The following is a 27,324-nucleotide window of genomic DNA, read 5'->3' as shown; positions in this document are numbered from 1 at the left end:
ATTTTTATATTACAACTCTCATCAGTATGTGAACGAATTAAACATATTAAAAATATGTATATGGAATACAAATCCCCATTTAGTGCCTCCTTCATTAATTTAATAATTTTTCCAAACTCTTCCACTCCATGAGAACCGCCAAATGACTTAATTTCTCAAAGAACATACAAATGCAACACTCTTAAAGGCTTTTGCCTGACTCTCCCACACCTGTGGTACATCAAAACTGTGTTAAAGCTCAACTTAAAGCTAACTAACACCTTCATTTGATATCTTTCTCATACAAATTACATACTTTTGAGAACCCCTAAGATTTTCACTTACTTCAAAAACCACAAAAACCTTTGCCATTTGCAGCCTCGTGAATTGTTTTGCCGGCGCTAGGGGCACATCGGATCGCCTTGGAACGTGCGACGACGCCTCCTGGTAGGCACAATTCCACGAACAGAGCGCTCTGGCGCTGGCCGGTCATACAATAAAGAAAAAGGCCCATAACATCAAGAGGAACCAACAGTTTAGACATAACTCAACGCTCGCCGTCTCACTCTGTCTTTTAACAGCTGTTTTTTGGCAGCTGAAAAGCAGAATTACACAGAAACACACCACGAAAGCGACACACACACACACAGGGGAGAGTAACACAAACACGCTTGAGCAGATAAGGGTCCAAGCCACGCCCCTAGCTGGCTGTTGAGTGACTTTTTCGAGTGACTGTTGGCGTGCGCCTGCGCCGTAGCTGAGAGAAAACAAAACAAAACGAAGCAAAAAGCAGCCCCCCCCCGACCCAACAGAAACAACAAGTGAAGAGCGCGAGCGTTGAAAAACGAAACAAAACCAAAGAGAAAACGGGGGAAACTTTACTGTTGTTTTTGCTGCTGCTGCTGCTGCTGCTGCTGCTGCCTCTTCTTGGCCTTTTTTTATGGGTTTCAAAACAAAATGGCAACCATGGAAGAGGAAAATGCTACGCTATGCCATGGACATGGACATGGACACACGAGACGTGGCGAGAGGCGAGTGATGCGAGAGATATCCGAAATACTGGGGAACTGTAAAAAGACTGCCTCGGCGCGGACGTTTGTTTGACTTTTCGCATTTTGGGATGGAAACTTTTTCAAGTGCTCCACACACATGCCCCTCCCCGCCCATACACCCTCCTCTCTCTCTCTGTGGCATTCGGAGAGGCCGTGCAAAATATTTATGCAAGTCAAGCGTCGAGCATTTATGAACTGTCAAACATTCTCAACGCCATTCGAATGATTTTGATACTTTAACATTTTCGTAAAATGACTGACAAGTGGTGCCACATTGAGAGGAGGGGGAAATACACACAGACAGACACACACACACATACAGTTGGCGTCAAATTGGCGGTGTTAGTGCCACATGTGGGTGTCACGTCATGTGGCAAGAGGCAGCCTCTGAATATGGGGGTACTGGGGCGGGCATTTAATGGAGTGGTTTTGGGGGCGCCAGGCATTGAGCAATTTCCACTTGCTACAATATGTCACATGTGTGTACCCGGGACTCTTGAATTGACATACTAAATGGGCAAAATGGAAGCACTTTAAAATGGGTCTGGTTTTGGTCTCTCTTTGAAGTAGATTCCTGCTTGAAGATAAGGGTTTAAATTCAAGAAAATTGCAGTAAAAATGGGAGATTCATTTCTTTAAAGGTACGAGGAATATATGGGAAGGTATTAAAAGAGTTTAGATCCCATTTTGCTTTAGAATTCTTAGATTATTACGTAGTTTTGATGCATAATTGCTTGAAATCTTTCCTTTCCTTCACTAGTTTCACTCCCATATGAAAAGATCTTACTCTAATTGAGTGTGGCACCCAAAACAAAGAAAAACCAATTATCACACTACCCAAAAAACAAAACCCAACTTATCAGAAAACCTTCATAAACTGTTTCCCACATCCTTTAGCAACCAAAATCCTTACCATTCCCAGCGAAATCTCACCAATTGTTGGCGCTATCCCAGGCTCTGTTTGAGCCCCATAAAACGCATCAAATAAAATGTTCAACTTCATTAGAACTAAACCGAGTTCGGAGGTGAGAAAATCCAAGTAAATAGAATGAAAATCGTAACAAAGCGCCAAGTCCAAAGATAGCGCCGTGTCTTCGGGCGGCAGGCGCTAAGTGCCAGGTGTGAACAGAGGAGCGCAGCACCCTTGCCCCTCCACCCGATGAAGAAAATTCCCCCGAAGTTGTAAAGGGAGTTGCTCCCCGTTTCGTGGTATTTTAATTGTATTTTAGTCATTTTTTACTTTGAACAATTTGGCGTCAACTTTTAAATCAAATATGGCGCTGGGCCGCCATGGAAAAAGAAAGCCACAAAAAGAAGAACATTTCTCCGTGGCTCAACATATTTTCCAATGGATATGGTGGTGGGTGGGAGTACCTGAAACAAAAGGCAGTCGTTGTTCATTTGCATAAATGCGACAGGGGAGTGAGTGCTGTGGGTGGTGAATGCCACGGGGAGGAGGTGCCCGGCTGGCTGTCTGCTGGTGGGTGATGGTTGAGCAGCGCTAACAGGATATGCCAGTGAAGCACCAATAATCCTTTTAATAAATATGATATCGCAAAGGACCACAAAAAGCCACAGCGGTAACCGAGGTAGCTCATCCCTGCCCCTACCCTTACCCTTACCCAGCAAGGACTCCCCATTCCCAAATGGTTGGTGCTGGGGCGCTGTGGCGCCACTCCTGGTGGCTGGCATCATTTGCATATTATGCAAATTTTCGGCACCAAGCGAAATGTGGCAAACGTTCCGAAGGATACACAGGGACAGAGGCGGCCAGAGAGCTCTCACACTTCGTCTCCACCTCTCTTCTCTGGATTTTCTCCTCTCCTCTTCTCTCTCTGTGTCTCTTTACAAAGCGAATATGTAAATGAAAAGTTCTGATGTTTTTTTAAAAAGCTGCCAAAAATAAACAACATAAAAATGCGCAAAATGGTTGTCCAAATGGAAATGGCAAATGGAAAATTCAACAAAATGCATATTTACTGCCAGCCAAAGAGTTCTAGAGGAATGGCAGACAGAGACGGGAAAAGGGTAGCTTGGCAGCAGTTGCTACACTTATGAAAGAAATAAACTAATAATAAATATGAGTAAATCTTATTGGTTTCCCCATATGGCACCCTTCACTCAAAACAATTCTGAGAAATAAAATAATCCTTTTTGCTTCCAATCTTTCAATAAATTCGATCATCTTGTCCCCAGCCAAAAATCTCTACAGAGCATTTGGCATTCGTTTGCTTGAAACCTTTTGATGTTTGCTTTTGGCTGTTGGAAAATATTGTCGAATATTTTCACTGGCTAAGGAAGGCATCACAAATACAAACACACACACAGACATATGCCATATGGCAAACACACAAGAACTTTTCCGCCACCCCCCATATGTGTTTGAGTATTTGCATGCAAATTGTTTGCTTTAAAATATGCACAAATATCACAATTTTTGCATTTTTACAAAAATCTCACAAGGAAAAGTTATTCCTTATTTGCTTTAAATTCGTTGCTAGAGTTACCCTTTGGCTGCTGCAGATCCCTAAGGAGAGATAAAGGAGAGTGGGAGAGCCCCCCAGTGGCCACCTGGCAAAGTGCGGAACCCCAGCAGCAGCAAACTGTAACCGCAATCAAAGGCCATTGATCTGTATAATTTTTTTGTTGCATGGCCTAATCATTAACAACAATTGCCGCAATTTGCCACATGATGACACATATGCAGCGATTATCATCGCGATGATTATCGCGCAGACAAACAACAAATATGCAAAATTGTTTGTTACATTTATGACAAGCTCTAAAAACTCCAACCAGAGAATGCAAACAGGCGGAAATCCAACCAAATCTAAAACTAAACTACTGGCTGGAGGGGAGAGAGAGAAACAAGTACCAGAGAGCACCAGAGGGAAGGGAACGGTTGCCAGGGGGTTGGGTTTCTGGTTGGGTTCTGCTGTTCGGTGCTGCCCAGTCGCGCATTTAATTCAATTTGTTAATTTTCAAATCCGCAAAACTATTTGCCAGCGAGGGAGTTGCCCAGGCAGGAGCTGGCCTCTGTCTGCTTTGTGGTTTTATTTTTTGGGTACATGAGGGAGTCCGACACGGGCATGTCAGTCTCTCTGTGTGTGTGTGTGTGTGTGTAGGACGTTATGGAGCAAGGTTCTCATATTTCAATAATTGTGATACATTTCATTCTGATTCCAGTTTATTTTTATTTCATTTTTATATAGTCGACTCTGCCGGGGACAGGACAGGGCAGGGCAACGCAACACAACAACAATAAAATCAATTGAAATGTGTTGGCAAACATGTCAAAATAAATTATAGAGCACATGTCTCTATGTGGTTAAGTGTGGTTCTCTCTCTCTCTCTCTCTCTCACTCAGCCGAGTGTGGGTTGTTTGCCACGTTGGTGACAGTGGTGGCTGCCACTGTGTGTGTGTGTGCGGAGTACGGGGTGTTATGCAAGTGTGGCAACCACAAAAACCGAATTTTAATTTGCACGCTTGCAGCATTTGTTAGTCGATAAAACTGGTCCCAGGAATCTCTCGCCCCTCCGCCAAACGGGAACCGAACCCCTCGGGATCTAAGCGGCTTACAAAAGGTTCTTTTCACTCGCTGGCGGCAGGAAATCAGGCGAACCCCCACCCAACACCCAACCCTCTGGTTTTCAAAAGGCCAAAAGGGATTGCACAACTCGAACGCCCATTTACAGGGTATAATTAAGTTAAGTCTTGGGCTGAACAGGAAAGAAAAGAACAAAAGTCGAGGAGGCGAGTGTCGAGTCGAGTCGAGTCGAGAGAGTTGACGGCACGGCACTCGTGTGCCACAGATGGGGGTGTGGTGGAAATCCTGTAGAGGCATCAACAGTCAGCTCGGAGAGACTTTTCCACACTTCAAAATTATTCCAAATAATACTCCAACTATTAAAGGCAAGTAATGATAGAAATTTCTCTTATTTTAACTCATAACTCATCCAATTTGATTTGCCTTAGCCTTTTAAAGACTAAAATTCAATCAGCTATTGGTTTTTTAAACATAATTCATACCTCCCAAGACTTCCACGTCCAGTACCAAAGCCTGGGAAATGGTTTAACATACATTTTCAGGCCAATACACGCCCACAAGCCAGTCGTGTGTCTGTACTGCCTTTCCCAGGCCACGGGATGGCGATGGCCCCTGCCCCACAACGGTTGCAGTTTCGACACCTTGCGGCCAAAAGCTGAGGTTAGGATGGGCACTCGATTCCAGTTGGACTTTGGGTTTCTTGTGTTTGAAGATCATAAATCAAGACGACGAAAGATCATTAAAAGAGAATCTCTGCTATCATAATAAAGAAATCACACGAGAAAACAAACGGAGACTCAGAGAGAATCGAGACTCGTCTTCGTCTCTTGTGATTTGATCGCTCAATCAAAATGATAAATGAAAATTAATATTTCTTAATGCTGTTTACAAAAGTGAGAATTGTGCACACACGAAATTTTGGAGCTTTTTGTGTTGTTCATTCCTTTGGCTTTTATTTGTGGTGGTTGGGGGAGTGATATCCATCTGTGGGTAAGGCGCTGGCTGTGGTCGATTTTTCATTGCCGTTTGGTCATTGTTTGATAAGAATTATTGCAACATATCAATCACGAGGTTAAGTGGATCTCTCTCACACTCGCTTTAGGTGCATGAAATGTGAGGGAACATGCATCAAGCAGCACGCAACAAAACCAACCGACAAATCCACAAAATGAAAACATTAAACGTGAACAACGGAAAACGGTCAGAAAATAAAAGGTACCCCAGTCCCTGTCCCAGTCCCGTACCCGAGTTTGTATACCCAACTAAAACAACAGCCAGAAAGAGCAGAAAGTTGTGGCAACCGACATTCATCAACATCAAAAACAAACAGCAAAAAGGCGCGAGGCACCAGCCACCATACCACAACACGCCACTAACATTGACTGGCTGGCAAGAGTCCCATAACCTTCCTCCATTCTCTATTCTCATCCTCTATCCAGCATAGAGTCCGGGGGCCCATTTATATAGAGACGTCTCGAGGTGCTGCGCCGCTTTTTGGCGGTTGTCGCGGTTTCTCTGAGCGCCCAGCTCTGAATTATTATCCCGCACTTTAGTCGATTAATTGACTTTATAGCCGCAGTCCGAGCAGCGGATGGAGATGGCTATATTATAGAGCCAATAAGCCAATGGGGTTCCAATTAGAGAGAGGTTTCGTGTGGTTGCCAGAACAGCTGGGAAAGTCTTTCCCAAGCTAAGAGATGAACTACGGACAGGGAAGAAATAACTGATATCAAAAGAGATCTTTACGTTCAAGCAGCAGCTCGCGGGCCCGTGTAAACAAGCTTCAATAATACACTCATTGATTCGCATTAAATCGTGTGACTAACCCCATAATACAACCATTATTTCCGTTATCAGCTCGCATCTGTATGGCGGGCAATGCCCGAAAACTGATGCCACTCTCGACCTAATCCAATTCAGAGCGGGGAACAAAACCGCTGGCCTCCACTCAACCGAGAGAAAGGCTGACTTTAAGCAAATTAGCAATTCAACAAAAGTGTCGCCTCTGACTCCGCCCTCCAGCCCTTTCCTCTGTCCTGCCATCCTCTCACGCTTCAACGCAACGCCGTTCGCCTAATCGTGGCACGTGCTTCCACATACATAATCACAGGGCGGCGATGTCTGTGCCACTGCGAAAAAAAGGGTCGACAGCGGAGTTCGGGGGATGCGCCGAGAGTTGAGAGCTCGAGATACTCGACTCGAGCAAGTTGTACAACACATAAAGATAATCCAATCTTATGCTGCTAATTTTACACAGCAGCAGTTGCAAGAGCAGCCCGACGATCCGGATCCGCAGCACACAATTTTCTGGCTACGAAATAAAATCAAATCTCGTGTGAGGACGAGCGTGTGCAAATGTGGTTAGGGCCCATGGCTGGCTGCGAAGGCAGGGCCACGGGGAGGAGGAACTGAACTTAAATCCCGGAGAGTAGCTGCTGGAAACCGCTGCAAGCTTTGCGAAAAACTTTGTCCCAAAAGAAAACCCTCAGACAAATAAATTCGATTATGCCCCGACCCGCCCACAGAAGGGGACCCCCTGCCGAGGAGCCAACTCCTGTGCGGAGGCGTGGCGTGGCACTTTTTTTCTTCTCTTTTTTTGCTGCTGCCGTTGATTTGTTTGTTTGGCAAAAGTTTCGAGCCAGCGAGATGCCTAATTCGTTTATCAAATCCACTTTACATAGTTGAGCGAGTTCCCCCCTGGTTCCAGGCATAAAATATGAAAATTCAATAAGCAACACAGGGGGCAGCGGCAACGGCAGTCCTAGAGCATCATCCTCCGAGCCTTGCCACTTGCCGCTTAATTGTGCGTCGCGTCGCCTCGCACCTGTACTGCGTTGTGCTGTGCTTTTGCACACGGCAAGAGGCGAGGCACGTGCAACAGAACAGGGCAGAGCAGAGCAGAGAGTGATGATGTGAGACAGCGGGAGGGAGACACACGCACGAACTGCATTCGCAAGTGGGCGTGCATAATTTATGCTGATTCTCCTGAGAAACCAAACCTAGCCCAGCACAACCCAACCAACAAAAAACCAAATTAAATAAATAGCTAGGGAAATGCCTAAACTTTAAAGAAATTAAAAGTGCAAGAGGTGTAAAGAATGCAACATTAGTTTAATAAACATCAAATCAACTTTAAATATGCTCCTTCGTTTGAGCAAATACAGGGATACATATTCCCTCACATAAAACATAAATTAAATTCCAATTTCTTTTGAAACGATATTCTCAAATCATTTACGAGATTAAATGTTATTTTATATATTTTATACTGTTGTGAAAACTTATTTAGTAATTACGAATGGTATCGTTATGCAAATGCTTTGGAGCTCCATCCGGGCCAAAAAAATAGAGGATGCGTTTCCAAAGCTTTAAAAATCTAAAAAAAAAAAGGAAGAGAACGCAAATTTCGTAAGAAAATAAATCAAGGCCCAAATTGCACAAACGGAATTACCTTCCTGGATTCTTCAGTTGGAAATACAGTTACTATTTCGTCAAGTAAAGTGCTTAATGTTTGCATTTTGATGGCATTGCGATTGGTCTCAGCTTCTCCTATGAGAAGTTTCACCATCACATCTCTCTCTTCTTGACTTAACGAAAGTTTAGTTTTGAAAGACTGAAGCACAGTCAGTCCCTCAGGGGAGCGATTAATAAGTTGGTCCAAATTCTAAACAATGCAAAAGTGTGAGTCAGAAGTCAAAGTGTGTGTGCAAATAATTGAATTACTTTGTGTTGTACTCTAAAGTCCGTGTATCCCTTAATGCTTCCAAACTGTAATCAAAAAAATAAAAGGGAAAACGTAATGGAATGTATTGTAGTTCGTCTGCAATGTATTGTTTATGTGTACATAGTAGATCTCTGTATCTGTGTACCTACATTTATTTACCTCTGTCCGTTTCATCCTCAAAATTCTTTCACGGAATTCGGCACGAGGGCCTACTTTACGAATGGTGTCTCTGACATCCTCAGGGATCATAAACTTCAAGCGGTCGTATGTTACTTCAGCAGCTGTAAATTGGGTATATTTGGAATTTAACTTTTTTTTTTTTTTGTTCCAGCTACTTTTACATTGTTTGAATTTACGTTTTTTTTCTACTAATTTACAATCAAATTTACGATGAAAGAGAGTCACAGATAGATAGAAGAATTGGAAATACATAAGTACAAGTATTAGTAAGTAATCTTTGCAGTCAAATTTACGCTGAAAGACAGTCCCAGATAGGAAGAAGAATTGAAAATAACTTCAACAAAGATTTTAAAGTGCGGCTACAAGACGTAAAACAAAGAAATCATAAGAGCGAAGAAGTAATTACATACATTTGTGAATATGTTAATATACATAAACATGTACTTACATACGTACATCAATTATGAATCTCCTCCCCACTCGAAATCAACATGCATTCGAACTCTTCCAACCCATGGATATAAGCGGGCTGCGCATCTGCACACACACACACACAAAAAACATGCATACATACAAGTAAAAGCGCGGGCGCTGTTATAAAATGTTTTGCATGGTTTGACTTGCAATGTGCCTCGAAAAATGACGACTTTTATCCACACACACATACTAGATGCATAGAAACGTTTATACATACATTCTTTAAACAATGCGTACTTAAAATTCGGTAAGCCGAAATTACTTATATATATATATATATTTATGTATGTACATACATACACATATCTATGCATCTTAACGAATATAACGAGAAAGAAGACAAAACAGAAAAGAACAGTTACAAAATGAGTAGATCCGCAGGCAAAATAAAACGTGCATACATCTATAAATGTATGCATGTGTGCATACGTGTGTGCACTTTAACTGTAAAGCCCGCGTTTTTGCGGTCTTCTCTTTTTTTTTTCTGCTGCGTTTTGTGTTTGCTAGCGGATTGGACCTGATCAATCAGGTTCGATGAGCGTATGGATGTGGATAAAATTATGGGTATGGATATAATGCTTAGAGATAGAGAGATAGGCTAACATTATAAGCGCATGTACTAATGTGTGCAATAATGGGTTGTCTTGTCGCTTACCTTTCAAGTCCTCAAACACGGATTCCATTTTAATTTTCTTCAAGAACTCCCAAAGAGTCTCGTACTCTATTACCTCCTTCTCAAACGACATTGGGTAAGACATATCCATTTGTATAAGTTCACAAAACACAAAATTTAAGCACAAATTGAACGCAAAAAAAAATTGAACAGAAAAACGCGCCGAACTGCCGCTCAGAGTGCCCGCTGATCAATTATACCGCACGATCCTCAAAAATATACCAAAATATAACTTCTATTAAAAATATACCGAAAATGCCGTATATTCTAAATCATTTTCCACGATTTTGATTTTCTGCTTAATAAAACCAGCTAATTAGTATTCTCAGCGCTAAAACTAGAATTTTTTTTTATATTGATGAATCAATTCTGTGAATTTTTTATTGGATTGCTTACAAAATAAAGCTCAAATTAAATAGTCCATCCAAAAATAAGCATAAAACGATGAGTGGAAATGGAATGTTGCGTATTTGACAACTTGTTGCTGGCCAATGTGTCTTTGCATACCCTATTTCCTTTAATTAATATTACAATTCTGCTATTCAAGCTGCTCTTAAGCATTAATTATGTTTATATCTTAGACTAAAATTGCTTTTAACCTTTTTATCTGTTGCCTATGTAAATATCAGTCGAGCTAAATTCATTCTCGGTTAAGGTTGCCTTGTGTTTGGTTCGATTTGGAACCTTGATCTCAAACATTTCCTTAATTCGAGGATATCCTTCCCCATAGGGTACAAGAATGTTCCGTGCGCATGTTGGGGAACAATGCTGATCACTTTTCGCAGCATGTAGCTGCCCCATACAATCTATGTTGCCAACGGTAAAGCAAGTAAGTGGGGAGGGATGGAATAATAAAACAAAAACTAGAGCTTGCGAATATTATGCGTGCGATCAGCATTCAGGATAGATACTATCGATGGTGAGATTAGAGATAATCTTTTGGTGTCTTTTAAATTTGAATTTTGAATTTAAATTTTGAACTTAATTTTAAAGAAAAATTGAAATGTGCTCGGTTTGATGACATTCTTCAACCCTTTCAGCAAATGACACTCTCTAATTAGTTTCCACACATTAGTTTCCACGCTTCATGCTCTGTCAATTGTCCGGGGCAACATCATTATCATCAGCCCTACCAGCTAATTGCAGTTACGTAGGTGCTCTCCTTGGCAATTAAAAGATCATTTCTGCAGTGTGCGGGCCTCTCACTTCATTAAATGTCAATTCGTTGACCTTCATTGACGCGCCTAATAACTTCATTAGTTGATGTTGCCCGCCCCTAAAAGAAAGGGTGACACAATCCCAATTCCAATTTTAAGTTGGATTTTAATTGTCTTGAAGTGAAACGTTTGAAATTCGTTTGATTCCAACCCGCATGACAGCAGTCCAAAAACATTTCTAAGCTCCAGAATTTCTTGATGATTTTTTATGAATATTTCCTGACGCAGCAACACCACCAAGAACCATTTCCTGCACTTCCTTGGCTCCGCTTTTTGTCATTATTCACACTGCAGTGATTTCCCCAAAAAGAGGCGAAAGAAAACGTAGATGGCAAAGGAAACCCAAAGGACAGCCAGAAAAAAATGAGAAACTTTGATGCTTTGTAGAAAATTCATAAAACTTCCGGTTGGCAGGGTGTGGATGGATGCCAAAGGGGAGGGGGGCAGGCATGGGCTGTGCAAACAAGAAAATGGCGCATTTTAAAGCCTCGAAAAACGACAGCAGGAGGCAGCAGCAGGAGGCAGTCAGCAGGAGAAGGAAAAACAAAGTCCAAGGAAATTTTCCATGTCAAGAAATGTTTCAAAGTTGCCGCCATTTTCTCGGTGTCTCCCTGGGCCTTCTTGGGGGGTGTTGTCTGTGTGTGTGTGTGTCTCCCTGTGTGTGTGCTTATTCCACCCCCACTTGGAGCTTCTTGTTTTCTTTTTTTTTTGTGTGCTGTGTGAGGGTTGAAAGCAAAAATAAACAAAAATCAAAGTTGCAAATAAGAAAGAAGAAACTACAAAGTAAGTTAGCATAAAAATAAAAAAAGTTTAGCGGCGCCTTGTTTTTCGGAAGTTTCAACAACTCAAGGAGGGGAGGGCTGCGCTGGCATACTTAGCCCAAAAGCCGCCCAGCCACCCCACACAGACGGATGGACAAAAGATTCTGTCGAGCACTTTTCGTGCAACAAAAGCCGGAAACAGTCGGCAACAAAAAGAAAAAAGAGAGAAGAGAAGAGAGGAGAGGAGCAGAAAAAGCTAAAGAAAAACTCAGTCAACATCCTCTCAAGTGCTTCCTTCGCTGACTCGTCCTCCTGCCACTCGAGGCATGTGGCAACGCTCCCTTCTACTCCTCAGGCAGCTACTTCTCAGCATGCAGCCAGCGATGTGGCCGCTCAGCCAAGCGCAAGGACAACGACGCTGGAGCACAGCGTGGCTGCTCCCTCACCTTGCTCATGCTGATCACGTCTATTTATTGTGCACATAATATGGCAGCAGCTCCAGCTCCTCCAGCTGCTGCTTCTGCTCCAAGTGAAGCTCAGCTTCCATTCCACTGGCGACTGCCTCCTCCCGGGGGCTACGTGCGACGCATGCATCGCTGGACACGCTGCCTGCTTGGGGCACTGCTTGCTCCTCCCTCTCCACTCTCTTTGGGTCTCTCTTTCTTTTTTTCTATTCCTACTCCTCTCCTCCACGGCAAATTCAATTATCGAATGCGAATTGTTCGCTTCTCTCTTCTCTCTTCTCTTTCTGTTCTTTTCTCTCTCCTTTTGTACTTTTTTTTGCGTTTCCGCTTCGCATGATTTTTTGTTTCAGCCAAAAGCAGCATCGCATCCCAAGACGAACTTTCAGCGTATCAGCATTTATTTGCTGTTGATTTATGCAGCGAACAGGGTACCCAGCAGCAGCAGCAGCAGCAGCAGCAGCACATCCCCCCACACACCCGTAAAGCCTCCTGGCCCTAACCACCCACTCTGCTCATTCAGTCAAACAATCGCCTGCCTGCCTGCCTGCCTGTCGACATTCAGAACGTTGTTGAATATTTGCCAAGTATGCTGATTGAATTTTTTCCAGTTGACTAAATGATATCAAGGATATTTGCCAGACCAGCGCAATGACGGCAGCTCCTGAAAGACAGAGAGACAGGCGGACAGCGAGTGTCTTTAACAATTTTTGTATACAGTTTGTACCTTTGGGACAACACTGATTAGATATGGCCAGAGGGCAGCGGTTTAAATATTGCATAAAACATAAATATCCAAGGGGAAAAAGTAATGCTAAATATTGCGCTGCTTTATGCGGGATTAAATTATCATATTTTATAACATTTAATTAGACAGCCAAAAACCCCGCCCCTAGCTGACATTTAGCAGCTGCCTTTAGCGCTGGCTCAGGCTAATGTTTGCTGTAGACACCCACAAGAACGAGTGGAGTAGCTGCAGCCTTCAACCTCCATTTAGCAGGCTCCATTTAGGGGCTCCTCTAAACCATTTAAGCATCGCTGGCATATTGTCAATTTCCAATATTTAGACAGGCAGTGGCAGAGGGCTGGGCGTAGGGCAGAGGGCGTACCATTCGATGACTAGTAATAATCATGTTTGATGAGCGTAAAGCGAGCATGCACTTTGCAAATACTCCAACACGAATGAGTCCATGCCAATCCCAATCCCAGTCCACGCCCACACAGAGCCATTGCCATTGCATTTGGGGCGTAATTAACACTTGTGTGCGGTGTCTGCGCTGATGCTGCCGATCTATTTGAATCCTTTGGATGCCCTGCAATAATTAATATGCCCAACGTGCGGCAGTAGCTAGCAAAGGGGGAGGCAGGAGTGGTGTCAGTGCTGGTGTGGCATAAAAGGCGTTAAATTGACACAATTGAACACCCCCTTGAGACTCTTGAGAGCTGTGTGCTGTGGAGGGGTTGCTGCTGCTTTGGGGGGGTTGCAACATCTTCACCATCATCGCAGGGCCAAAACTGACATGACAAGGCCACAAAAATGCGCGACAAAAGCCAACGCGAATCGATGGCTGTGTGGCATGCAGCGGCTGCCTCGCTCTCCGTTGTGTTTGGCCTATGCAAATATGTGCGACAATTGATATTTTGGGTAAACATGCGAAATGCGAAAACGTGACAAGGCTTCCTGCACGCTGCCGAGAGCATTGAGAGGTGTCAAATGTTTAGCCAAATTATGGAAAATGATAGGCATGGATGGGGGCGCCAAAAGTAATGCTTAGATTTACAAACTAAATGCAGTTCCCTTGTAATTGCTGCGTGGATTACGCTACACATGTCTCAGCCTCTCACTCCACGACCCACCTCAACAATTTGTGGAAACAGCCTCGCAGCTCCGACTGTCAAAACAGGCAAACAAATTGTGCAAATAAGTCGCGGAAATGTTATTTATGTTCATAAGATTTTCTGTGATTAAATCTGCCTTCCTTCAGAGTCCCCTCGACTCTGTCCTGCACTGACAAGAGCCTGCTGCAGCTAGCTCCAAATGTGTCAGCATTCGGTTGCATATTAATGGCCCGGAGGTGTGCATGCCAATTGTCATGCGCTGAAATGCTTGTTAACAAAAACGACGATTGCTTTTGCTTCGATCTGCCCCACTCCTGCCTGGATTTCGATTCCTTTTCTTTTTTTTTTAATCAAAAAACAGTCGACGTTCCGGTGCACTCCTCCCCCGTGGCAATAACGCCACACATTTGTAATGTTGCTTCTGTTTTTATGCTGAAAAGAGAAGCCACCAGGGGCAGGCAGTCCACTCCATCCCAGAGAGGGTCATCCTCTTGCAGTTGTTCCAACTCTTAGATGCATTTTACAAGTTACTTTAAGGCAATCAATTTGTAGTCGGAAGAGGGCCGAGGCGCGGGCATGGTGGCTTGGAAAAACCAATCAAAAGAGCGTTGCGAACGCAAATTGAACGGCAAATGGTTGCAAGATGATATTTCAATACACTCAACTCACCTGCAAGAGTGGCCACTGCCCCTTGCCCCCTTTATCCACTCCTCGGTTGGCCATAAATTATCGCCGGGGCGACGCCTGCGCGTAGTTTTCTTACTTTTTTGCAGTTATGATTATCGCGCCAAGCGTTCGGTTCGGTTTGGGCTCTGAAAGTTCTGCCAAGTTCTGCCAAGTTCTGCAAGTTCTTTGTGTGCAAACAAATGTAAAAAATTTTTAATTGACTTTTGGATTTTTGTTGTAGTTGCTGTTGCTGTTGCTGTTGCGCCACCGCCAGTTGCACTTTTATGGCCCCTCGCGTGCATGGCAGCTTAAAAGTTAATAAAACACGCCCAATGATAACAAGCCACAACCAAGCCAAGGCACATATTTTGCCCCTGAGGTCTTCATCATTCCAAGCCAAGACCAGGCCCAGGCCAACATTGTGAGCAGCGCTGCGATCTGGAGTCCACATCCTCACCAGCAAACGGCAGGCAGGCAGCCTCCGCTCGAAGCTCGTAGAAAAACAATCAATTAAGGGCCACAAGTAGCGCTGGCCCAAGCGGCAGCGGGAGCGCCATCGTGAAAAGAGTCTACGGTAGAGGATGAGCAGCAGCAGCAGCAGCAGCAGCAGCAGCAGTTCCAAGATGATGATGATGATGATGAGGATTGCCCAGTGGCAACGACACGACTTTGATTCCCTTCGCTTGCCGACGACTGGCGACTGCAGCTCTCCATGGCGGGGAGTTTTATGAGCTGCTTTGGCAAAATTTATGTTACATTTTTATAGTTCAGTGTAAATTGACTTTTAAAATGCAAAAATTTATCATAGCAACGAGCAGTTGGTGCGGGGAAGGGGCAGGGCAGGGGCAACTGAAGCGAGCGCCAAGTTTAATTGCTTTCTTAGTGCCGCGATATGGCAACTCTGTGCAGCTTTGGGCAACGGCAAAAAGCTCTTCAAAGCGGCTCGCTCGCGCGATAAAAATCAACCCCCAAAAAATGACCAAAATGTGTGGCTGAAGCTTATCTTGAGTCGCGCGCAAAAAGCTCACCCTCCCCGCTCCCCCCTCAGAGCACAGTTAAAGTCAAACAAAATAAAACAAAAGCCCGCAGCCAGGCCAGACCTTGGCAGCCAGCACAGAGTCGCGTCGCGTCGCTTCGCGTTTTTTCTGCTGCAATTTGAGCCACGAGGGGGGCGAAGCTTTTTCGCTTGCGTGGGTGTGGATGGGTGCCCCAGTTTAACCTCCAGCAAGCAGCAAGCAAGACAACAAACCAAATAGAACCCCACAATTGCATGACGAAACGAAACATCCGCGGAAGAAGAACACTTGCGACGCGACGCATTTCGCTGCAAAAGAAAAATCCATAAATTGATTGCGGAAAGGAAAGTAAATCCACGCATTAAAATGCTGCTTGCCACGGAAAAACTGAGCGGCTGCTGCCGTCGCTTTTGGGACTTTCTAATGGCGCCGCTAACACCCAGGAATCTAAGGACCACAGCGATGCTCACGAGCATATTTCAATTGGTGAGTGGAAGGATAAAGGGAGGAGGACCCTTCCTTATATAACAATGAATTATTCACGTGGGGCCCAGCGCACAGATCCGTTGCCAATACGGACCTTTGACGAGGTGCAGCTGTCTTGGCCCCACACACAAAAATTGAGCCTCGGATATGCAAAGCCATACCCCACTGGGCACATGGGAATTGATCCATCCAAAGGCGCGAGCTCGCACCCTGCCAAACCCCAAGAGGCGGCAGAGGATGGTCCCAAGGCGCAGTGCGACTCGGCTTGCCAATCTATCAGATTCGCAATCCTGACTCGGATACCCTTTTTGAAGAGCCAACACCAGACAGTGGCAAGTCCAAAGAGGTGCAGCCAAAACCAGTTGGGAATTTCAGCGCGCACAAAGATCGCTGCTGGAAGCTTTTTCTAATGTTTCCCCTTACCTGCCTCTCCCGCAGCTCGTTGCCCATTGTATTCTGTTCTTTATGCTGCTCTGCCTGGCACATGCGGAGCAGATTCATCGCCTGCTGGAGCTGGATATACTGGATCAGAAGGATAATGGCTTCTACACCATGGCACCCTTTCACAACGATCTCAGACTGCGTTCGGCAGCCCAACTATCCGATGCCATGGAGAACTTCCTCTACGTCATGGTGGGTGTCTCCTCGGTCTACGCGCTGTGTGCCATCTCCCTGTTCTTTGGCGTGTACAAGAGTCGACCGGGTTTGATTGTGCCCTGGCTGCTGGCAGAGTTCCTGTGCATTCTGGGCATCGGCGTGTTGATCTTTATGCTCAAAGATACCAAGCTGACAATGATCTTTTGCGGCAATGTGCCTTACTGTGAGTTAAAGAATAAATGTAAGGGATTTATGCTGACTTTAATCTCCTCTTTCCCCTAGTTATTATATGCTACAGCTTGCTCTGCATGGACTGCATCAAGTGGTATTCCATGCACAGCTTCTATCAGAGTTTGCGCACGATCAACAAGCTGCGAGAGATTGCCACTGTGGCCATACCCTGTCCAGCACCAGGAGCGGTAGGCAGAGAGTCTCCACTTATAATTGGAAATTAATTGTTTATCTTTTGGCCAACAGATTCCCTATCATTTCCGCCGCGAGCACATGTACTTGGGCAGCAATGGCTATAAGCATATACTCACCGAATCCCCGATGGACAGTGCTAGATCCAAACTACAAACCCAAAGAAGTTCTCAAACTTTCACCCTTGGAAATTGTTTTAGTTTTTCGGTTTTCTTTTATCTTTCAAAAAGTGTGTGTGATATGAAAAGAGCAAGCAGAGTACTATTTTAGATAGCCAATGGAACGCATCGAGTGGCCTATTTTAGCATACACAAAGAGGGAATGTCCATCCATATCTTCATAAACTATTCTTATGGTTCGTAGTGCTTGGCCGTCTCTCTCGCCTACTAAAAACTAGATCCTAATCCGTGTAGTTTGTGCATGTCGTTACTTAAAACAATTTCAGCACTTAAATAAAAGTTAGCAACAACAGAATGTCAAATATTTGGCCCATGGTTTCTACCTCCCACATCCTTAACCCCTATGCCCGCGGGCATGCTTGGTGCTGGCCGTTGGCTGTGGGGTTGTGCCTGCAGTGGTTGTGGCACGGGAACTGCTCATCAAAGTCATGTCATTGCTCACACTGTCCATGAGCATGTCCGCCACGGTCATGTTGCTGCCTCCATCGCTGCCCTCGCCCTTGTCCGTGGGGATGCTGATTTGGAACTGCAGCAGCACCACCAGATACGTGACCATTGTGGTCAGCAGACCCTTGAACAGACTCCGATTCACATCGAAGAAGCCGCCACAGTTGATGGTCGAGGGATTCATCTCAGTGGCGCGCAGAAACATATTGATCTCCGTCTGGGCGTCCGAGTTCATCCAATTGAGTTCCACCATTAAAAGTTTCTTCTGGAAATTGGTGCGCACATTCACCGAGGCATAGTGCGCCTCATCGCAGATGTAGAAGAGCAAACCAATGTTCCACAGAGCCGTGATGGTCAGACCAATATCCTTGATGCCAAAACCCTCCGAGAGCTGCGACATCAGGCCATAAATCGACAGAGTAATGATGAAGAAGAGGTACAGGGACATAAAGACAAACGTATAGCACGTGGCATTGCCCGTGTCCCGGGTGAGCTTGCTCAGACGCAGCCAGAGGACGCGATAGTCGGCGACCATGGCGGCGGGTCCAATGTGCTTGAGCGCCTTCTGGAAACGCTCCGCCAGCAGATGGGCCGTGATGCTCATGGCCTCGCAGATGAGGAACCACCAAGCGCCCAGCATGGCCGTCAGATTGTCCAGAATGCAGTAGGGCACCACCTGATTGATGTTCAAATCGGACATGGTTATGTGGGTGATGACCACCGAGAGCACCGACAGAATGGGCAGCACGATGGCAATGTACAGCGCCTTCTGGCGCAGACGCAGCGGCAGGCTGTGCCCCGAGATCTGATAGTAGAGCACCTCAAAGTCATCCCAGTCATTGAAGAGCTTGGCAATCTTCCGCGCCTCCCACCACAGTATGGGGATAATCATAATGGGCAGAATGTTGACCAGAAAGAGATACGCAATCACCGCCTCCTCGAAGGGGCCGCTCAGGGAGCGCACAATGTGAATGCGATTGTTGGCCACATAACCAACATAGCACTGGGGGGGGAGAGGGAACTCCATTATTGATTAATTCTTGTAACAGTTTGAGGGGACTTACCGCCAGCAGCATGAAGAAAACCACCGAGTAAACAAACGAGGCCGAACTCATTTCGAACTTGGCGCGGGCCGGACCACGTCGCACGATCGGCAGGACACCAATAATACGCAGAAACCAATTCACAGGCGCAATATTTCTGTAGAAAACGCTCTAAAAGAAACAAAAACACTTTTATCAACCCATCAAAGTCGAAAGTTTCCAACTCACTGGCGTAAATTCTGGATTATTGGAGCCTGTGCTGTCGGAGCTCTTTTTCCTTTCGCTGGGCGGCGGCTGGTAGTCAGCGTCCAGGCGCTCCGCCAGGCCAATGGAGTACTTGCGCACACCGTAGAGATATGCCTGGGCATTGCCACTGTTGATGGGCTTGGCATTGTGGAATACCGCATCCTTTTTACGTCTGTAATAGTTGGCCATCTTTGAGAAACTGTTCGGAATTTTCTTGTCCATGGCCTTTTAGAACCAGACATTGGCATTAACAATCCATTGGGTAACGCCCCGTATCGACCACGCCTTGTTTACATTGTTGCTAGAGTTTTAGTTTCCTGTTGATTTGCATTGTTTGTCTTTTGAATGCATTAACCTTAGCCTGATGTCCCAATTTCGAATTTGTGTCAATGGCGCGCGTGCACACCGCACACTTTCCAACACTTGCATCGCTTGACAGCACTTACGATAGCGATAACGAGGATTTCCCTTACAATCAAATGAAAAATTCATATACAAATTTGTAAAATATAAGGTCGTAAGGTATACAACCCAATAAAAAGGAGTATTTCTAAAAAGCCAAATTGATTCTTCAATCGGATTAAATTATTGTTTCAGTGTTAAAAGTCTTTGCAGGCTAGTAATATCTAAAGAACATCAACATCGAGGAATATGATTTAAGACTACGGTATATTACGGTATATTTTTAAAGGGAGATAGTGTATTATTGAGGGTTGTGCGGTATATTTTCTCGATGGTTCCGCAGTCACACTGCTGTAGCGATTAAATACCAAAAAGAAATAATAAAAAATAAAAGCTAAAAAGCATTTTACCGAAAAATTAACGTGAACAAAGCTATCAAAATGGTTGACTACAGTAAATGGAAGAACATTGAGGTGAGTGCGAGTGATAAAAGGTAATGGAAGCATGTTTACGAGCCGGCGTCTGTCCCGCGTGCACTTTGCAGATTTCGGATGATGAAGACGACACACACCCGAACATTGATACCCCGTCGCTGTTCCGCTGGCGGCACCAGGCGCGTGTGGAGCGCATGGAGGAAATGGACAAGGAGAAGGAGGAGATGAAAAAGAAACGACAAAGCATACAGGCACGCCTGCTGGACGTCAAGGAGCGCATTGGCAAAAAAGATGGCGATGAAGCCGCCCTTAAGGTGAGTCACTGCCCCACAGAGCCATAAAATTTAACTAATTTGTGTGTTTAATCCTGTGCAGAAAGAGCTGGAGAAGATAGAGAACGAGGGCAAGGAGCTGGATCGCATCGAGAACGATATTCTGAAGAAGGAGAAGAAAACGCCATGGAACGTGGACACAATCAGCAAGCCCGGCTTCGAGAAGACTGTCATCAATAAGAAGGCCGGTCGCAAGCCAGACGAGAATCTGTCGGAGGAGGAGCGCGAGCAGCGCATGAAGCAGTTCGTCAAGGAGAACGAGAAGCTGTGCAAACAGTACGGAATGCTGCGCAAGTATGACGATTCCAAGCGCTTCCTCCAGGAGCATCTGCAGTTGGTGTGCGATGAGACGGCCAATTATTTGGTGATTTGGTCCATCAACCTGGAGATGGAGGAGAAGCACGATCTGATGGCGCACGTGGCACATCAGTGCATCTGCATGCAGTACATCCTGGAGCTGGCCAAGCAGCTGGACGTGGATCCGCGCGCCTGTGTCAGCTCGTTCTTCTCAAAGATTCAGTCCTGTCTGCCCGAGTACCGCCAACAGTTTGAGAGCGAGATCAAGGGCTTCAAGGAGCGCATTCAAAAGCGAGCACAGGAAAAGATTGCGGAGGCCGTGGCACAGGCAGAGGAGGAGGACCGTCAAGAGCGCATGGGCCCTGGGGGCTTGGACCCAGCCGATGTCTTTGAATCCCTGCCCGATGTAAGTTTAGAGTCAGGGTTTTCCGCTTGCATTTGTTAATCTTTTGCTTTGCAGGAGCTGAAGGCCTGCTTTGAGTCGCGTGACGTGGAGCTGCTGCAGAAGACCATTGCCGCCATGCCCGTGGATGTGGCCAAGCATCATATGAAGCGTTGCGTGGACTCCGGGCTGTGGGTGCCAAATGCTGCCGACATGCCGCAAGGAGCCGACGAGGAGGAGGAAGCTGATGCTGCAGCTGCTGCTGGAACTGCTAGCGGTGCGGAAAAGACCGACGATGCCAAGTCGGAAAGTGCCAAGGAGGAGCCCATCTACACTGGCGTCAGCACCGAGGATGTTGACTGATTGCCCGTGGCAAAACGCAGTTGCATGTTCCATCTTCACTATAAGTCTAATCTTAACGTCCTGTCCTAACCCTACCCCTTGCGCACACAAACACACAAACACACACGCATATGGAATACCCAAATTCATTCATCCAAAGCCTTTCCACGTTGAGTTTTTGTATATAATTTGAATAAAAGTCAGCTAAATTCTCAGTAAGCCTTGAGCCGTCAGTCTCCCAGTAAATCCCACAATTCCCAACCAAATTCAGTTGCAAAATGAATCGTCCGGAGCTGGACTACTATGCGGTGCTCGATGTGCCGCGCAGTGCCACCAAGCAGCAGATTACGCTCGCCTATCGCCGCCTCGCCATACGTCTGTGTCCACACAGGGACAAGAAGGATGCGCAGGACTTTGTGCCGCTCGCCCAGGAGGGACGACTGACCCATCTGTCGCCCATGGCAGAGACCAAGCAGTGGGCGTACGTCAACATGGCCTTTGATGTGCTGGGCAACGATTTGCATCGCGCCATTTACGATCGCTACGGCGAGGCGGGTCTCTTTGAGGGCGTGATGCTGCCCAATGGCTACTTTCCGCCCTATCAATATCACGGCGAGCACATGAAGGTCTACGAGAGCGTCTTTGGCAGCTACTCACCGTACGCGAATGTCATCGATGCCATCACCAATCCGCCCAGTCTGTATACCAGCAAGTATCTGGGCGTTGGCGTGCGCAGCAAGGATGCGGATACGGAGAAGATTATTCAGCTGTCCCTGGAGGAGGTGCGCTCGGGCTGTGTGAAGCTGATGCACGTGTGGCGCCAGGAGATTGTCGATGCCAAGGAGTCGCGCCTGGAGAAGCGCAAGCACACGCTGAAGCTGACCATCGCGCCGGGCACCACGGCTGGCACGCGCTTTTGCTTCAAGGAGGAGGGCGATCGCTATCCCGCCACCATTCCCGGCGATATTATCTTCATAGCCGCCGACAAGCCGCACCCAGAGTTTGAGCGCCGAAACCTCCATGATCTTGTCTATCGCTATGACATTGACTTAAGCCAGGCCCTGACTGGCTTTATTTTCTTCATCTCAACGCTGGACAAGCGCCAGCTGAAGATTGTCATCACGGATGTCGTTCAGCCGGGCTACCGCAAGGTGATTCCACTGGAGGGCCTGCCCAAGTGCCGCAATCTGGATGCAGTGACTGCCATCAAAGAAGCCAACAAGGAAGTTGACCAATTCGGAGATCTCATAATTGAGTTTAATTGTGAGTCGCGCCGCGGGCTGCGCGCCTAGAATTCCCGCCAAAATGTAATTCTCGTTAATTTCTCTATAATTGCAGATATTTTCCCCACTTATTTGACGCCCACAATGAAGAGCATGACGCGCGAGTTCTTCCGTGAGTTCCACAATTTGGAAATGGAGCTACAGGAGGAGGAAGCGAAGAACATGTTGTAGGAAGATTGAGATGTGCCCTGCCCATGCCCTGTGTAAATTAAGAAATTTCCAGTAGTTTTCCTATAAAATTATATATATTTTTGAGTTCAAAGACCCCCGCAACACAATACAGTGCTATGCAGATGTTGCCAATTAAACAATCTTTATTGTTATTAACCAATTCTAGATTATTCGATGGCAAATTGTGTAGCCAATTGCTTTATATATATGAGAAGTACAGACAAGCTGGCTGAGATTACGTATGGATAAGTGGGTTCCTGCTCTGTCCCTCCACCCGCATTTTGCTGGTAAGTAGCTAGTTAGTTAGTCATCTTTATTATTATTAAATCTAAAATTTCATAACAAATGGCAGCTGAGCGCCAGGGCTGCTAAAAGGTAAACAGTTTATTGGAATCAGTTCATTGAACTACAGTGGCACGAAGTTAGTCAACGAACAATGCAAATTTTTCCATTTGTTTACTTAAAATTAATATTTTAGAATTTAAAAAAATAAACATATATAAACTGAAAACATAAAGTATCGTAGTAGCTGAAAATGTAATTTCAAACGCAATTATTCAGAGAACCAGTTCATGGGCTTACACCAGTTCCGTTCATGAACGACCAACTCAGGTGCAAACGAACAGCAGACAACATTTAAAATAGGGCTGCAAAACCACCGACGGTCGTTCCATCTAGACATGCATTTTGTGGGATAATTAAAAATCAATTGCAAAAGCAGCGCATAACAAGGCCTATTTGAGCAGAGTGTGTAATTTATTCGAGAACGTGGAGGCACACATTGAGAAGCGAACAGAGAAGCGCCGTGAGAGGTTCGGGAGCTGCTCCACTTACGATTCGATTTCCCAGTCGTGCTACGCTACGGACAAAGTGTGCCAACAGCACACGCCCCCCACCTCCATCCGCGAATCGAGACAAAACGGAAGTAGAATACGCTCCAGTGGCTGCAGCAGGCCGCGCCCAAAAGTGGAACAGCGACGACGATGCATCTGAGTGCGGACATTTCCAGCGCCTTGCAGCAAATCGAGGCCGTCAAAAAGGGCATCGACGAGAGCGATGACCCCAAGCTGCAAATGCAAACGGCGGAGAGCCTCAACACCATTCTGGGCATCCTGCAGGACCCTGTCTTCCGCACCATTGTCCACGTGCAGGACTCCCTATCCGAGCTGAACGCCCAGCTGGGCCAGCACCCGTCCATGCTGCCAAATGACTTCGACATCGATGTGGCTGGCAATCTCGTCCTCAGCCTGAACGGCGGCGAGGTGATGTACGACTTCGATGACCAACAATCCATATCGGCCACCAGATCGCCCAACTCCCACTCGGCGCCCGGCAGCCCGGACAAGTCCACGGGCGAGGAGCAGCGCCCCCAGAGCCAGAACTCCAAGACGGCGACTGGCGCAGATCTGTACGCCACGGACTATGCCCAGATCCAGGCCATCGAATTGGTCAATGATGGCACGGGCCTCGGCTTTGGCATCATTGGAGCGAGGAGCTCGGGCGTGATTGTCAAGACAATACTGCCGGGCGGCGTGGCGGATAGGGATGGACGGCTGCGCTCTGGCGATCATATCCTTCAAATCGGAGACGTGAACCTGCACGAGATGGTCTCGGAGCAGGTGGCCGCCGTGCTGCGTCAGTCGGGGACGCATGTCCGTCTCGTGGTGGCTCGTCCCATCGAGCAAAATGTGCCAACACCTCAGTATGCCTTAGAGCCGGGCTGTGCGGTCGTACCGACGCGTGTTCTCGTCGATCCTGCCGAGCTGGAGCGCTACCTTTTCTCCACCGGATACCCGGAGATCTTTGGTGAGAGCTCCACAGCCTCCACGCCGCAGACGACGACGGAGGACGATCGCTTTGTGTACCGCGGCGAGACGTCGATGCTCATCGATCCCACCATCGAGCTGGAGGAGCTGCTGGCGCTGCCCGAAACGGAAAAGCTGCAGGTGGAACTGAAGAAGGATGCCAACGGGCTGGGCATCACCATTGCCGGCTACGTGTGCGAGAAGGAGGAGCTGTCGGGCATCTTTGTGAAGAGCGTCTCGCCGGGCTCAGCGGCGGATCTGAGTGGACGCATTCGCGTCAACGATCGCATCATCGAGGTGGACGGGCAGTCGCTGCAGGGCTACTCCAACCACCAGGCGGTGGAGCTGCTCAAGAAGTCTGGCCAAGTGGTGAATCTCCGACTGGAGCGCTATCTGCGCGGTCCCAAGTACGAGCAACTGCAACAGGCCATCGCTGCCAACGATAAACTGCCATCCAGTGCCCCAGGCACACCCTCCCGAGCGCCACTGCCCACACCCGTGGTGGCTGCCACCACATCCTCCACGTCGGCCAACACCACGCCCTCCCGCAGCCTGACCAGAGAGCTGGAGGATGAGGCACTGCCAGCGCCGGAGGCTTTTATGACCACGCCACCCTCGACGACCACCATGACCACGACCACGCTGAGCACGTTCGGTGCGGGCAAGCAGCTGGTGGCTGTCAGGGACTCCCTGGACGGCTCCACAAAGATTATACCCACCGATGTGGTGCCTTTAGCTGACAAAATTGAGGTAGGTCTTCCCTAAAATCTAACAATAGATCTCCTTTAGAACTGATTTTCCTTTCTGTTTGCAGGCGCCGGTGCATGCCAAGAATGGTGCCGTCATCACACGTCACAAGTACTACACGGATCCGGAGCTCACCGACGAGGCGGAAACGGAAATCATTCGCAAGTGGCAAAAGATTGTTGGAGCCGATGTGGAGGTGATTGTGGCACAAATCAAAAAGTTTGCCGTCGGCGGTTTGGGCATCTCGCTGGAGGGCACCGTCGATGTGGAGGGTGGCAGGGAGGTGCGACCCCATCACTACATACGCTCCATACTGCCCGATGGCCCGGTGGGCGTCAATGCGGTGCTGCGCTCCGGCGACGAGCTGCTGGAGGTCAATGGCGAGCGTCTGCTGGGCATGAATCACCTGGAGGTGGTGGCCATACTGAAGGAGCTGCCGCTGGACGTGCGCATGGTGTGCGGGCGGAACAAGAACACCTCCCTGCTGCCCTTCTCCGATGACACCCTGAAGAAGCTGAGCAACAACTTTGAGAATCTTTTGCCTGCCACCGATCGACTGGTGAAGGCCAAGTCCGACGGCAGCTTGGCCACCGCTGGCTCTGTGGCCGACGCTGATTCCGTGGCCGCTGCCGCGAACTCGTTTACCAAGCTGAAATCGCGCTCCCTGGAGCCACTCACGGGGCTGGCCATGTGGTCATCCCAACCGCAAATCATCGAACTTGTCAAAGGGGACCGCGGCCTGGGGTTCTCCATACTGGACTACCAGGATCCGCTGGATCCCAATGACACACTGATTGTCATCCGTTCGCTGGTGCCGGGAGGCGTGGCCCAGCTGGATGGACGTCTCATTCCAGGCGATCGTCTGCTTTTTGTCAATTCCATAAACCTCGAGAACGCCTCACTGGACCAGGCCGTGCAGGCCCTGAAGGGTGCCTCCAAGGGCGTCGTGCGCATCGGTGTGGCCAAACCACTGCCCATGACGGACAACTCGCTGAAGGCGTGCAGCAATGCGAGCACCACCAGCGAGGAGACACTCGAAGCGCAAATGTCACCGCCACCGCAACCGCCAGCACTGCCCACAGTCGCCCCACCAGCGATGCCAGCAGCCACGGCTGCCAAGGGCGTGGAGCCCGACCTAATACCCGACTGGCGCAACTGAAACGGCGTCTCGCGAGGAGGAGCTACTGCAAATCGATCAAAGAAAGACAAAGACAAAGGCCCATTTTTGGGTGTTTTAAAATGAATCCCAAAAACGAAGTCTTGCAGGTTATGCGCCGAATATTGTTATTTACCGAAATCAAAATGTTATACATATTATTATATATTAGCACCAAATTGTGTTGACCAGATGCGCCGCCCAGATCTGGTGGCGACATCGTCCTACCCCCTCCCAACCTGCCACAAACAAGCATTCCACAAACTTGCAATATTTTCCCCACTAGTATTAGCGAAATGAAATTTTAACAAAGGTATTTCAACGTGTATAATGTATGTACTTAATGCTAACAAAAATAAAATAATTGTACCTTCCCCACATGCACTGAGTATCATCCGTCAATCGGGATCCCCTGGAGGTCCTATGGCACCCGGTTCAGCTGCCGCTCAATCTTCAGGTAGGTTCTCCGCGACAGCACACGATCCCTGGCATAGCCAATGAGATAGCTGAGCACGCCCAGCACGAAGCAAGCAGACTCGAACTTGATGAAGTTGCGCTGCTCGATGAGGGCCACGCGATCGCAGCTTTTGGTCACAATTTCGCCGCTCTTGCAGCGCAGCACCTCCTTGTAGTGGGTGTGTATGCAGACGCCCAGACTCTTGCTGACTATGTCGAACTCCGAGCAGGGATGGCACTCCTGCAGCACGGTATATGGCTCATGGCGCCAGCAGGTCGAGTTGTTTTCGATGAGGAACTGCTGCTCCCGCCTGCGTGGTCCTTCGGCCGCATAGCGGGATTCAATGATGAGCACCAGAATGGTCACGAGGGTGAGGGCACCCAGGCCCAGTACCATGTGGTATCTCTGGCAGTTTTCGAGCATTTTCGTTTTGTTATTAAAGTTATTGTATGACAAATTGTTTATTTGCAAAAGAGTGCTGTACAAGTCCAGCGCTCAACCC

The 27,324-nt window shown here is 47.2% G+C and overlaps 7 protein-coding genes and 1 non-coding gene across 10 annotated transcripts; 4 read left to right on the top strand and 4 right to left on the bottom strand.

The window, feature by feature from the left end:
* Window positions 1–5,750: 5,750 nt before the first annotated feature.
* On the top strand, window positions 5,751–17,568 carry LOC117895471. The gene is made up of 5 exons (XM_034803148.1): window positions 5,751–5,762; window positions 15,938–16,079; window positions 16,518–16,899; window positions 16,959–17,095; window positions 17,154–17,568. The coding sequence occupies exons 2-5, from the start codon at window positions 15,960–15,962 to the stop codon at window positions 17,367–17,369; spliced, it is 855 nt and encodes a 284-aa protein (XP_034659039.1). The 5' UTR covers window positions 5,751–5,762; window positions 15,938–15,959; the 3' UTR covers window positions 17,370–17,568.
* Window positions 7,814–9,823, bottom strand: LOC117895472. Of its 3 annotated transcripts, none has more exons than XR_004648929.1 (5): window positions 9,616–9,821; window positions 8,453–8,584; window positions 8,303–8,347; window positions 8,031–8,243; window positions 7,814–7,955 (listed from the first exon to the last, which is right to left on the bottom strand). XR_004648929.1 is itself a non-coding variant. In XM_034803150.1 (5 exons), the coding sequence occupies exons 1-5, from the start codon at window positions 9,722–9,724 to the stop codon at window positions 7,887–7,889; spliced, it is 528 nt and encodes a 175-aa protein (XP_034659041.1). In that variant the 5' UTR covers window positions 9,725–9,823; the 3' UTR covers window positions 7,814–7,886. The 3 variants fall into 3 exon arrangements, 2 of the variants coding, with proteins under 2 accessions (XP_034659041.1, XP_034659040.1); XM_034803150.1 differs by having other exon boundaries at window positions 7,814–7,925; window positions 8,463–8,584; window positions 9,616–9,823; XM_034803149.1 differs by having other exon boundaries at window positions 8,463–8,584; window positions 9,616–9,822.
* LOC117895911 lies at window positions 16,139–16,389 on the bottom strand. The gene has a single exon (XR_004648984.1). It is a non-coding gene; the product is annotated as a U11 spliceosomal RNA (small nuclear RNA).
* Window positions 17,564–19,428, bottom strand: LOC117895466 (gustatory and odorant receptor 63a). Its single transcript, XM_034803141.1, has 3 exons — window positions 18,997–19,428; window positions 18,790–18,939; window positions 17,564–18,728 (listed from the first exon to the last, which is right to left on the bottom strand). Exons 1-3 carry the CDS (start codon window positions 19,234–19,236, stop codon window positions 17,613–17,615), a joined length of 1,506 nt encoding a protein of 501 aa, XP_034659032.1. The 5' UTR covers window positions 19,237–19,428; the 3' UTR covers window positions 17,564–17,612.
* Window positions 19,429–19,736: 308 nt separating this feature from the next.
* Window positions 19,737–21,418, top strand: LOC117895469 (hsp90 co-chaperone Cdc37). Its single transcript, XM_034803146.1, has 4 exons — window positions 19,737–19,889; window positions 19,961–20,164; window positions 20,226–20,885; window positions 20,940–21,418. Exons 1-4 carry the CDS (start codon window positions 19,857–19,859, stop codon window positions 21,222–21,224), a joined length of 1,182 nt encoding a protein of 393 aa, XP_034659037.1. The 5' UTR covers window positions 19,737–19,856; the 3' UTR covers window positions 21,225–21,418.
* Window positions 21,419–21,445: 27 nt separating this feature from the next.
* Window positions 21,446–22,689, top strand: LOC117895470 (dnaJ homolog subfamily B member 13). The gene is made up of 2 exons (XM_034803147.1): window positions 21,446–22,466; window positions 22,542–22,689. The coding sequence occupies exons 1-2, from the start codon at window positions 21,482–21,484 to the stop codon at window positions 22,655–22,657; spliced, it is 1,101 nt and encodes a 366-aa protein (XP_034659038.1). The 5' UTR covers window positions 21,446–21,481; the 3' UTR covers window positions 22,658–22,689.
* Window positions 22,690–23,325: 636 nt separating this feature from the next.
* LOC117895465 (patj homolog) lies at window positions 23,326–26,745 on the top strand. The gene is made up of 2 exons (XM_034803140.1): window positions 23,326–25,212; window positions 25,277–26,745. Exons 1-2 carry the CDS (start codon window positions 23,641–23,643, stop codon window positions 26,366–26,368), a joined length of 2,664 nt encoding a protein of 887 aa, XP_034659031.1. The 5' UTR covers window positions 23,326–23,640; the 3' UTR covers window positions 26,369–26,745.
* Window positions 26,477–27,306, bottom strand: LOC117895473 (protein JTB). Its single transcript, XM_034803151.1, has one exon. The coding sequence runs from the start codon at window positions 27,243–27,245 to the stop codon at window positions 26,787–26,789; it is 459 nt and encodes a 152-aa protein (XP_034659042.1). The 5' UTR covers window positions 27,246–27,306; the 3' UTR covers window positions 26,477–26,786.
* Window positions 27,307–27,324: the final 18 nt, after the last annotated feature.

This window comes from Drosophila subobscura, chromosome J, assembly GCF_008121235.1.
Source record: "Drosophila subobscura isolate 14011-0131.10 chromosome J, UCBerk_Dsub_1.0, whole genome shotgun sequence".
Classification (NCBI taxonomy): domain Eukaryota; kingdom Metazoa; phylum Arthropoda; class Insecta; order Diptera; family Drosophilidae; genus Drosophila; species Drosophila subobscura.
The sequence above is the reverse complement of the archived record's forward strand: the minus strand, read 5'-3'. Positions and strand labels throughout refer to the sequence as shown.

Excerpts from the sequence above, each read along its gene's own strand:
- LOC117895472 (XM_034803149.1), bottom strand. The coding sequence starts at position 9,724 with ATGGATATGTCTTACCCAATGTCGTTTGAGAAGGAGGTAATAGAGTAC. Across the intron at positions 8,348-8,462 it reads TGAGGATGAAACGGACAGAG|TTTGGAAGCATTAAGGGATA; the intron begins GTAAATAAATGT and ends TTTTGATTACAG. Across the intron at positions 8,244-8,302 it reads ACTTTAGAGTACAACACAAA|AATTTGGACCAACTTATTAA; the intron begins GTAATTCAATTA and ends TGCATTGTTTAG.
- LOC117895471 (XM_034803148.1), top strand. The coding sequence starts at position 15,960 with ATGCTGCTTGCCACGGAAAAACTGAGCGGCTGCTGCCGTCGCTTTTGG. Across the intron at positions 16,080-16,517 it reads TCACGAGCATATTTCAATTG|CTCGTTGCCCATTGTATTCT; the intron begins GTGAGTGGAAGG and ends CCTCTCCCGCAG. Across the intron at positions 17,096-17,153 it reads CCTGTCCAGCACCAGGAGCG|ATTCCCTATCATTTCCGCCG; the intron begins GTAGGCAGAGAG and ends TTTGGCCAACAG.
- LOC117895466 (XM_034803141.1), bottom strand. The coding sequence starts at position 19,236 with ATGGACAAGAAAATTCCGAACAGTTTCTCAAAGATGGCCAACTATTAC. Across the intron at positions 18,940-18,996 it reads ATAATCCAGAATTTACGCCA|AGCGTTTTCTACAGAAATAT; the intron begins GTGAGTTGGAAA and ends TGTTTCTTTTAG. Across the intron at positions 18,729-18,789 it reads TTTTCTTCATGCTGCTGGCG|TGCTATGTTGGTTATGTGGC; the intron begins GTAAGTCCCCTC and ends CTCCCCCCCCAG.
- LOC117895469 (XM_034803146.1), top strand. The coding sequence starts at position 19,857 with ATGGTTGACTACAGTAAATGGAAGAACATTGAG. Across the intron at positions 20,165-20,225 it reads GCGATGAAGCCGCCCTTAAG|AAAGAGCTGGAGAAGATAGA; the intron begins GTGAGTCACTGC and ends AATCCTGTGCAG. Across the intron at positions 20,886-20,939 it reads TCTTTGAATCCCTGCCCGAT|GAGCTGAAGGCCTGCTTTGA; the intron begins GTAAGTTTAGAG and ends TTTGCTTTGCAG.
- LOC117895470 (XM_034803147.1), top strand. The coding sequence starts at position 21,482 with ATGAATCGTCCGGAGCTGGACTACTATGCGGTGCTCGATGTGCCGCGC. Across the intron at positions 22,467-22,541 it reads TCTCATAATTGAGTTTAATT|ATATTTTCCCCACTTATTTG; the intron begins GTGAGTCGCGCC and ends CTATAATTGCAG.
- LOC117895465 (XM_034803140.1), top strand. The coding sequence starts at position 23,641 with ATGCATCTGAGTGCGGACATTTCCAGCGCCTTGCAGCAAATCGAGGCC. Across the intron at positions 25,213-25,276 it reads CTTTAGCTGACAAAATTGAG|GCGCCGGTGCATGCCAAGAA; the intron begins GTAGGTCTTCCC and ends TTCTGTTTGCAG.
- LOC117895473 (XM_034803151.1), bottom strand. The coding sequence starts at position 27,245 with ATGCTCGAAAACTGCCAGAGATACCACATGGTACTGGGCCTGGGTGCC.